Here is a 10,848-nt window from a genome sequence, read left to right as displayed (position 1 = left end):
CAGACAGGACAGACCACCAGGTCCCTGGAGCCTGAGTGCAGAGCCAGCCCCACCATGCACAGGGCACAGAGGATGAAGGTATCTCTGCCCTTGATCTCTCAAACGTCCAGGGCACACAGCCCATGGGCTCGCAGTAGCTGGAGGCAGTGTCAAGGCCATAACTGCAACGTTTCTCTGGAAAAAGAGCATGGAAAAACCCAAAGCTAAACAGAGCTGAGTTGTTTATTAGAAAAAGAGATCTATTCTGTTTCCGAATCTAGCTTCACGACAAAGTAATTCTGAGTTTTGAAGGAGTTCTTAAAGGCCTTGTGCCAGCCAAGTGCAGGGAGACCTCAGCAGATGGGTATGGGGGGCATGACCAGGTCAGCTTGGGGTGTCCTGGGCTGCTGCCCCGAGGTAATCCTGTATGCTCCTTGCAAGAGCTTCACTGTGAGGGAACACTGCCTGCTCCAGACATGAAACCAGGTACAAAGGGAGGGGCCTGAAAGAGAGGGGAACATGGCAGCAGTGAGGACTGCAGCATTCCTTTGCCATGCCCTAAGACATTTGTTCTGCAGGTCCCCCTACGCTACCTGCAGCTCTGCCCTCCCCATTTGCTCCATGTCAGCTCTTCTGTGCCCCAGGGAGTCCCAGCAGAGCCACAGCCTGTGGCCCCTTGGAGCAGTCACCAGGGGAAGCTCCTTGGACCCTAAACTGCCCTCATGGCCTGACAGAATTTGCACTGCTGAGACCTCACCCACCCCTCTACACACCTTCCCTGCCCTTGCTGCTGCCCATCCTCTGCAGGGCAGTTCTGGGAGAACTTCTGCCACTGAGCAGCCGCCTCCTGCTTCCGGTTCAGCTTCCACAAGGCCTGCACCAGGTAGGAGGCAGCAGCTGGGTCACCTGCAAGACAGGAAGAAGGATCAGCCCTTAGCAGAGGAGGAGCAGGTCCCCAGTAGTGCTGTGGGTTGCAGGGCATTACAAAAGCAGCTCAGAAGCCAGACGAGGTCAGTGAGTGTAAGGGGAGGTGGTGTAATGGGGAGGAGGCAGTCCTGGCTGTGTCCCAGGCTCTGGTTAACCCCAGGGCTGGCAGCCAAGGCAGATGGCATCAGCCCTGGGGCACAGCCTGCCACACCTCTCTTTGGACACAGACTGGGGTTCTCCTTGCAGGCACGTCCGCACCCCCAGAGGGAGCAGCCAGGGGCAGGACTGGGACCAGCAGGTCTGACAGATCCTGGTGGAGCTCAGACCTCTTCAGCATGTCAGAGCAGGAGAGAACAGCCCTGTCAGCAGCACTAGCCGTGCCTTGGCTGAGCTCAAGACAGGAATGCTCCCTTTGCAGGCCTCTGTACTGCCAGGCATGGTACATGCTGCTTCCTCAGGTGAAGCACAGCTCCACTTCTCCGTTCTGGGAAAGCAGATCTGACTGGGAGAAAGTTGGCTGTAACTGGCAGGGGTTGAGGCAGGAAATTTCCAAGCTATCTGAGGGCACAGGCTGTTGTCAGGGTTCTGATATACTCCTCTGACAATAGTTTTGGTCTGTTTCTCCATGCCAGTGAGCTGACCGGGCCCCACAGAAGTATCTCTAGTATGTAACATTGCTAGTGGCCCTACTGTTATCCTTGACACCTGAATAAATGTGGTATAAAGCATAAGAACATCCAGCAAAGCAGCCCAGAACAAATTTGTGGAAATCCGTTGTGTTCCTCACCAAAATTAGCCTGTTACCTGGTGAGATATGCAAACTGTGCTGGAAATCCAACAGAGCTTCTTTGTTCCTCCCCAGCTCCAGGAACTGCGTACCTCGCCCGAGGAGAGAGAGCAACCTGATCTTCTGGAGCACCTCCACTTCTGGCTGGAGATTCTCTGCCACAGGAAGACACACACACATGAAGACAGCATCCTCCAGACGTTCTAGAACTCCCCTGTTCCCAGCAGGCTGAGCCAGGCTAGCAGTCAGGACAGGCCAAGCATTTCCTTGGGCTGCTCATCCTCCAGCTCTGGAGACAGATGGCAAAGCTCAGCTTCTCTGCCAGGCTGGAAGAGGTCGGGAGGCAGCAGAGGGGGAGAGTGAAGAATGTCAAGAGCCCAGAATGTTACACGGCTGTGATGAACAGTGACCTCAGCAGCAGCCTGGCCTTTGGCTGTTCCTCTGCACCACTGGCATGTATCTTTTCCCAAAAAACTGAATTGGAGAAGCTTTCCAGTACACAGCCCCTTTAACTGCTACCTAGGCAATGAAGGAGGCAGAGCCAAGGCCAAACTCTGCTCCAAAAAACCCCAGCTAGTCTCTTCAGAGGCTTCAGCATGGCCCAGAGCTTTGCACCCTGGGACAACTGCCTCTTGCCAGAGTGGTGCTGTGCCCACCACCTTGCCCTGCACCTGCTGCTCCCAAGCACACAGATCCTAACCCAGTCAGGGCCCCACACAGGTTCCACTTGTGTGGTGTCCTACCTGTCTGTTTGATGCCAGACCCATGAAGCTGGACACGCAGGAGATCACTGAGGCACCTGTGGGTGGGAGGCCAGAGGAGCTCTGGATCCACTCCTGGGCTCTCAGGAGTGCCAAGTTGTCAGGGCAGCCCCAGTGCCATGCTGTGTCCTGCCCTGGCCCCACCATCCATGGCTGCCTGCTGGGGAGGCCCCTTCTCCCAGCAAGGCTTTATCACCTGCTGAACTGTGTTACAGCCTCCTTGCTCTTGCCCAGCTTGGCCCATGCCCAGCCCTGGTGCAGGTATCCAGCTGCTCTCCAGGCAAGGCAGCACAGGCTCTCCTTCTGCTGGGACAGGAGTCCACCTGCCAGTTCTGCCCCCGGCAATGAGGACTCTGACTGCTCCAGCCTCTGCTCCACTCGTAACACCTGTGGAATGAGGTCAGTTGTCCGGCTGATGACCTCCTCACACACAGTTATGGCATCCTGGTGCCTCCCAGCCTGCTCCAAGGCAGATGCTGCTTCCAAAAACACCTCTGGGATCCTGGGCAGAGCTGAGCTGCCATCCAGGGGCACCTGGGGAGCAAAAGTTACATCAGTGCTGCAGAACTGCAGAGTTCTCTGCCAAGCAGCATGACTCTGTTCATACTGAGAACATGGAGCTGCTGCCCAGCAAAGCTCAAGCCCTCTCCCACAGTCCTTAGAGCCTGGTGGAGCAGGCAGAAGATGGGAGGCACTCACAGCTCAGCAGAGTCAAGGCATCAAGTCCCTACTCTGGAAGTGAAGGACATCCAAAATCAGGCTGACAGCAGCTCCCCAGAGGGAAGGGGAAGCTGTCTCTCCAAACAGCAATGGTGAGTGCTCTCTGGTGTGAATCCAAAGGCAGACATGCCACAGGTGCCAGCCCCCACTTCATTTCCTTTACATCAGCCCCTACCTCATTTCCTTCACATCCCAAACTAGACACTGAAGCCTGGAGTCCAGGGCTGATGCCTGGGCCCAGCCCTTGGGACTGGGTTTGGGTGCCTCCAACCCTCATCCTCCAAGTCACCAAGGGAGCTCTTTACCAGGACACCCACCTGCTGCTGCAGCCCCTCCTGAAGGAGAGACAGAAAATCCAGGTAATGTTCCACTGCATCAGCCACCCTGCAAAGAACAGGACATGTGGTGGAAGGAGGAGTGCCATCAGCCTGGTGAAACCTGGATTGCCAGCCCGCAGTCCCTCCCCCTGCACCACACTGCCCTGTTCACAATCTCCATGCTTTGAGCAGGCCTGTGACAGCAGCACTGAACTGGACCATTTCCAGGAGCACAAGGAAAACTGCAGAGCCCAAACAAGCAGCATGTTGCAAGCAGAGCAGAGGCACTGTTACCTCCCATCCTGGAGACACCGCTGTGCCAGAAGGTACTTCACCTCCGAGGGGTGGCGACGGCGAAGGAGAGAAGTGAGTACTGGTGTGTGGACAAGCAGCTCTGCTTGCATTAGGAAACAGGGACTAGAGGAAGCAGCTGCTGGAGGGCTTTTTCCCAGAGCCTGTGAAACAGGAACAGAAAATATTATCAACATTAGACTGGTCAAGTCTCAGGCAGCTGCAATCTTTTGTCACTTCTGACATCTGGAGATGCACCCAGGCAAACAGAAGTGCTGCACTTCTTCACAAGCACAACTACATTGTTCTCACAGTGGCTTCCAGCAAGAGCCATGAGGATCACACAGGGGCAGGCCGTCTTCTGATCTCCACATGGCACCAGGAGATTTGCAAGATCACCCAGACCACCTCAGGTTTTTAGTTCAAGGTACTTTGAGCTGCCTGGAAGACCATCTCCCATTGCAGCCACAGACCTTGTTAGACCTGAGGAGAGAGCTCCCTCTCCTCTCTGTATGTATCTGACAGTTTTCAAACAGCTGAAGAGATAATTCAGGGTCTACTGCTGTGACCTCTCCCAGGCAGGTTCACACAGCTAATGCACTCTGACTCACTGCAGCCAAAATCTCCCCTTAAAAGTTCCTTACTATTATATACTTTACTATTATAAGAGATTGATACTTTCTGACCTAAGACTATAACCTCCCAAGCCACCACAAACATGAACTAGGACCCAAAGTCTTGCCACATCCAAATGTGGTGCTGAGCAGGAATTTTAAATCTCGCTGGACTCCTTCCTGCCCATTTGCTGAAGGCAGCACCATGCTATTTTGGGGGCTCCTTCCAGGGTCAAAGAGCCTGGAAGTAGTCCAGGAGAAGGAAGATGCCTGCTTTGGAAGCTCTGTGCAGGCTCTGCTGAGCAGAACTCATCCCAGAACTACAGGAACCAGACAAACCTCGTAGAGCAGGGTCAGGGCCTGCAGCTCGGCATCGGTCTCTCCCAGGTCATGGTACACCACTGCCACGTGGGACAGGGCAGGAAGGCACTGGAAATCTACCTGGAGAGCCCGTTTCAGGTGCTGAAGGGCTGTCTGAGGCTTGCCCTAGGTGGATGGGAAGACATGCATGTTGAAAGCACATCCTGCAGAAGTCTTTACTATTTGGTAGCATCCAGATTCTCACTCTGCTTCCCCAAGAGATCTCCACTAAGCAGGGCAGCAATTTAGCCAAAGGCAGCCCTCCTCACGTTGGTTTTTGAGCTGCTCTCTCTGCAGCAACAGCTTTGCAATCAGCCATAATCTTGTCATGGATTTTGCAGTCTGTCCAAGGAGACTGGGGCCACAAGGGCAAATTCTGCTCAAGGCCTTCCCTCCCTGAGAGGCCTTGGACCACACAGAGGCATCGTGGACATCAGCCTGAGCCTTCCCTCCCCACAGCTGCCTTTCCCCTCTTTGCTGTCATTACCATTCGCTGAGCACAGCAGCCAAGGCAGGTGTAGATCTGGGCCAGGATATTCTTGGAGCAGAATCCTCCTGCAGCTTCCTGAAGGAGGGAAAGGGCGGTGGGGAAGTTCCCAGCCTCCAGCTCCTGCAGCCCTAGGACAGACCCAACATATTGGCTCTGTGTCTCACTTTTGTGTCCCACCTGGCCTCAAACAAGTGTGGTGCCCTTTTCTTCCCTGAGCCATAGGGACTTGCCTGATCCCCTCCAAACCCAGTGATGCACAGCCCGATAGTGCTAAGCTGCCATCTTTGCTTGAGTGGTTTTGCAAGAGAACTAGCCATCAATGGAAATGTTCAGCAGGAATAACAGCAGCTGCCAAACCCAGGATGCTTCCTTTGGCCCAGAACAAGGCCAGGGGTATGTGCTGGGCAGCTTCACCTCCACATTCATCCACAATGACAGCAGTGCAAATAGGGAAGCACACACAGAACTTCAGAATTTTTTCAGCACATCTAGGTCATTTCCCAGCAGGAATATCAATTAATTAATTAGGATATTAATTAATTAGTATTTATTACAACTCCTTATTTGCCTTTTCTTCTTTTCAGGTTTCCCTCTAAGGCTGCTCTCACATAGCAGCACCACACTTACATTTGCCACCTCCCTGTTGGAAGTGCTGGTGCCCCACCCTTGACTATTTTGGTCTGTGTGCCAGAGGTCCTGCCCTGCCTCCTGGCAGGAAGGCCCTGTAGGAGCCCAAGCACAGCAAGGCAGTGCTGGCTGTCCCCGGAGCTGCTGGGGTTGTCAAAACAGTAAAGGAGAGAAAACAGGCAGGACAGAACACAGCAGCCAGAGGAGATCCATTGCTTGCTGTGACACCAGGCTACAAAGCCTCACAACAGCTTTGTGTGACTCTTGCAGCACCATGATCTGACAGGAACAAGGTGCTTGCAGTGCTTGCAACAAGGCAAGTTCCAGAAGAAAGGAAAATCTTCATAAATCCCCTGCCAGCCTTCTGCTTTAAGGTCACTGCAGGGCCCAGACACTTCCCCTACAGTGACAGACAGGCAGAGGAACCCTGTGATAGTGCAGAGAAAGGATGAACTGGGGAAAAGCAGGGAAGCTTTTTGAATATGGAATGTAAAGGCTGAGACTCAGAGGCTCAGCCCAGACCAGCTTCCAAAGGAACAGCCCGAAAAACCCCAAGGGCCAGTTTGCTTGGGAAGAGGAACCAGGATAAGGGCAGGGAAAGTGTTCCTGGGACAGAGCAGTAGGAGACTGTGCTGGCCTGAGTTCCTGCCCCCCACAAACCTTGCAGGAAGGCTGCTGCAGTGCAGAGGATTTCCTTCAAGTCCTTGGCGCTTTGTACAAGGGGCAGGGAGGCCCCCTCAGGAGGGACCCGCCATGCCTTGATCAGGGAGAGGAGCTTGTTCTGCCCCTCACTGCAGTGAGCTCTTCCCGGGTCCTGTGAAGGCACAGAGGAGAGAGAGCAGGGAATGCTGAAGGGAAGCAGGAAACACTGGTCCAAGTGCACAGAGAAACAGGTCCCACCAAACCACTCAACCCTGCTCCCTGCAGTAAGAGCAATGTCCTACCATCTGTTCCCTTCAGCTACAACCCCCTTACTGCAGTGATTCCTGCCTGGCCTGGGGCAGCACCTCCCCACCTCAGCATGGGGTGTACCTCCAGGGCCTCCTGGCATGCAACAGGAAGCTGTTGGAGTTCATTCAGAAAGACAGGACCCATCAGCAGGGAAGGTTCTGCATCCCACTGCTGTTCCCTATAGAGTCTGCAAGTCCATCTGCAGCCCTCTTCCAGCCTGCCCAAGTCTCCTGTCCGCCACATAGAGGCTCAGGGCCCACACAGGCAGAATATTCTGGGATCCATTAACACTCTCAGGGCCATTAGGCTATGCTGGGATGCCACGGGGTGGATTAGTCATGCTGACTGGGCAGCACTGATGGGTTCAGCTGTCCAAGTGGCACAACAATATTTTGCTGAGTGAGTTTTATGACAAACACGATATTTATGCCAGCTCTGCTGGCATCTGCCTGTGCCCAGTTACCTCAGCAGTGCTCAGGAGCTGGAAGAGGCCAGCAACACTTCCCAGCTGGCTGGCTGCCAGCCACCAGGCTGCTTGCAGGGCCCCCAGGCAGTGCAGAGGTGCCTGCAGCTCCTCCACGGTTACCTCCTGCAGCACCTTTTCCCACAGCTCCTCCGTGCCAAGATCCTGTCCACAGGCCCCACAAGCCTCCAGAACTGAAAAAAAAAAAAAAAAAACCAAGCAAAAAGACCTAGAGCTGTGAGACAATGTGTTGGTGCCCTGTAACAGACACCCTGGATGCAAGAGGGAGAGAAAGCCTCAAGCAAGCACAGGCTCCTCGTAACGATGGAAGGAATGGGGTTGAGAGTTGGCCTGGCCTCAGCAGAATGGAAAACAAGCTCTAAGAGAGATGAGATAACAGCAGCACATTCAAGAGACAAAACAGAGCACAACTCAGAACTAGACTCCAGCTCTGCTGAGCCCTCTTGAAGTCATCTGACCTCAGATAAGCATGTGCCAACACTGCAGATCCACTTCTGAACTGCAGCCTGTTTCAGTGAGCTTTCTTTGAAGCCAGCACACCATAATTAAAGAAAACACTAATTTTTTACTGTCACTAAAACTTTGCTAGAGACTTGGCACCTTATACATAAAAAATTCTTGTTTCCCTTGAAACCTCCAGCCCATCCCTGCAGGCAGCAGCAGACAGGCAGCTGCACATTGTCCCTGGCCACATGCCACTACAGGCAGCTGCACATTGTCCCTGGCCACATGCCACTCTACCTCCATCCCTTACAGGCAGAGCATGGACGTCTGCTCACAGTTCCCCCCATCTCCAGCCTCTCCAAGCACAGCCAGGGGTGCCTGCCCACAGTTTCCAGGTGGAGCCAGGCATGTCTGCTCACAGCTTCCCCCTCTCTGGCCTTCCCTGGCAGAGCCAGGAGTGTCTGCTCACAGTTCCTGCACCTCCAGCCAGTCACCAAGGATCTCCACAGCACAGAGAACGCTCTCCTCACCCTGAGAACTCCCCAAACAAAGAACCACATCCTTACCCCTGAGGAGCCCCTGGCGTATTCCTTCTGCTTCTCCTTTGATGGCAGAGTCAGATGCTCCCACAGTGAAAAGCAGGGAGTTGTAGAGGACAGTGAGTTCCAGAGGCAGGGCAGGGAGGGCAGCTGGCAGTCCTGTGGGCACAGCCAACCCAACAAGAAATTTAGCTGGCTAAGAATAAACAGCTCCCCATGCTCAACACCTGGCTTGGTGACAAGAGAAGTGGCTTGGCAAGAAGTTTTTAGTGATTGTGGTGTGATTTAGCCACCTGGGAACTGCAGTGCCAGACAGACAGCATGTGTCAGCACGCCAGGTGCTTTAGACATCCATTCCCCAGCTACCAAAATGCTGCAGTCCTCCAGGAGTTAGTCCTTTCAGCTCTCCCAGAGGAGCATCAACAGCCTACTCTGTTCCAGTACACATCCACCTTTTCACACACCTTGTTTCTCTCCTTATCACAGAATCACAGAATGGGAAGGGCTGGAAGGAACCAGAGTGGCTCATCTGGTCCAATCTCCCTGCTCAAGCAGGCCCATCTTAGAGCACGTAGCACAGGATCAAATCCAGATGGTTTTTGAGTATCTCCAGTGAGGGAGACACCAGAACTTCTCAGGGAAATCTGTTCCTATGTGCAGTCACGAGGGTAAAGTTATTCCTCATGTCCGGGTGGAATTTCCTGTGCATCAGTTCCTGCCTATTCCTCATGCTACTGCTTGGCACCACCGAGCAGAGCCTGGTCCCTGCTCTGACCCCTCCCTGCAGACACTGACAGACATTAATGAGGTCCCCTCTCAGTCACCTCTGCTCCAGACTGACCACGCCCAGATTGCTCAGGCTTTCCTTGTAGGAAAGATGTTCCAGTCCCCTAGTTATCCTCATTTCCCTCTGCTGGACCCTCTCCAGGAGCTCTTTGTCTCTCTTGCATTGAGGAGCTGAGAAAACTGAAAGTAAAGCTGCCTCATGTTTGGCTTTCTCTGCACCACACCTGTATCAGCCTCTTCCCTGACTTCCCACACAGAAAAGGCTGTCTCACTGTTGTTTTACAGAAACCCCAAAGCTCTGCCCAATTAAGGTGGAGTCTGAGGCTAGACAGTAACTCTTTTTCTGGCCCAGGTCAGCATAGGGCAACAGAGATCATTTCACCTTGGCTGGTTTCCAGCACTGGGATACTGTAGCTGAAACCGGAGGAGCAATGTTCATAAACTAAAACACGAGAACCTCCAACTCAGTTTGAGGAAGAACTTCTTTACACTGCGGGTGGCAGAGCACTGGAACAGCTGTGCAGGGAGGTCATGGAGTCTCCTCTCCGGAGACATCCAAACCCCACCTGGATGTGTTCTTGTGTCACCAGCTCCAGGTGGCCTTGCCTTGACAGGGGGGTTGGACTGGGTGATCAGAGATTCCTTCCAGTCCCGATGATTCTGGGATTAACTCTTTTGCAGCAGGCTCCGTTTAGCACTGGGCAGCGGGAACCCTTTCACCCCGCCGCCTTCAGCGTTTGTTTCCTGCACCGGGACACCGGAGCTGCATCCCGGTAAGCAGAGGTGTCAGGGAGCCGGTGCTTCCACGCCCACACGCTTCCGGCCCGGGACAGCACCGGGAGGTGAAGGCGGGGCAGGGCGGCCGCCACTCACCGCGGATGCTCCGGAGCAGCTCCCAGAGCTCGTCTCGCAGCTGCCGGCAGGCCCGCCGCGTCTCTCCGCCGCACCGCACCGTCTGCAAGGGACGCACTTACCGCCGGCCCGGCTGCGGAGCAGCACCGGCGGCAGCCCTGCGCCTCAGGGAAAATGAACGGGGGCGGGGGGGGAAGGAAGAGGACGTGCCGCACCGTCCATCGCCCGACCAGCTCCTGGCTGCGGGCGGTCCAGGCCCGCAAGCAGCCCCGCTCCGGCTCCGGGCCCGGGTCCGTCCCGCGCCGCCGCTTCATGGCTCCCGCCGCTTCATGGCCGCCGCCATCGCCCGCCGCCGCCTTTCCCGCCCTCGCCGCTGATTGGCGGGAATGGCCGTCACCAAGGCAACAGGGAAGCGCGGGGCCGAGGGGGTGCGCGCCGGGAAGGGGGAGGCCGCGGAGGGACAAACCTCGGCGCAAAGCGAAGCCAGCAGTCCGAGGGTCTGGGTATCAGATGAAAGGTGGCATTTATGGCTCTAAGGGCTTGCAGGGTCCTAGTTGGTGGCAGCTTCAGATTTGGAGAAATCCAGCAAAGTCTGCCAATTTCTAGCTTGGCACCGCCCTGTCGGCCACGGCGAGTGGCCCAAACGGAGGCCATTTTCCGTGACCCCGAGCTGGAAGGGTCCTGTCAGGTGAACGGGTGCAACCCCTGGCTCCGTGCAGGACCCCTCAAGAACCACCCACGTGCGCTGCCCAAACGTTTGTTGAACTTCATCAGGCTTGTAGCCGAGACCCCTACCCTGGGGAGCCTGTTCCAGGGCCCGACCACTCTCCCAGAGAAGTCTTTTCCTAAACCCCGAGAGTCTTGAACCCCAGCTCAACCTAAGGCTCCTCTGACACAGGTGCAGGCCATTCCCTCGGGT

General features: G+C 55.1%; 1 protein-coding gene across 2 annotated transcripts; it reads right to left on the bottom strand.

The window, feature by feature from the left end:
• Window positions 1-204: 204 nt before the first annotated feature.
• On the bottom strand, window positions 205-10,842 carry FANCG (FA complementation group G). Of its 2 annotated transcripts, XM_077171727.1 has the most exons (14): window positions 10,145-10,842; window positions 9,951-10,032; window positions 8,319-8,450; window positions 7,288-7,481; window positions 6,534-6,687; window positions 5,244-5,374; window positions 4,736-4,882; window positions 3,786-3,946; window positions 3,492-3,558; window positions 2,651-2,988; window positions 2,437-2,492; window positions 1,711-1,848; window positions 753-885; window positions 205-481 (listed from the first exon to the last, which is right to left on the bottom strand). In XM_077171727.1, exons 1-14 carry the CDS (start codon window positions 10,241-10,243, stop codon window positions 364-366), a joined length of 1,950 nt encoding a protein of 649 aa, XP_077027842.1. In that variant the 5' UTR covers window positions 10,244-10,842; the 3' UTR covers window positions 205-363. The 2 variants fall into 2 exon arrangements, with proteins under 2 accessions (XP_077027842.1, XP_077027843.1); XM_077171728.1 differs by lacking the exons at window positions 205-481; window positions 2,437-2,492 and having other exon boundaries at window positions 752-885; window positions 10,145-10,841.
• Window positions 10,843-10,848: the final 6 nt, after the last annotated feature.

This window comes from Agelaius phoeniceus, chromosome Z, assembly GCF_051311805.1.
Source record: "Agelaius phoeniceus isolate bAgePho1 chromosome Z, bAgePho1.hap1, whole genome shotgun sequence".
Taxonomy (NCBI): Eukaryota; Metazoa; Chordata; class Aves; order Passeriformes; family Icteridae; genus Agelaius; species Agelaius phoeniceus.
The sequence above is the reverse complement of the archived record's forward strand: the minus strand, read 5'-3'. Positions and strand labels throughout refer to the sequence as shown.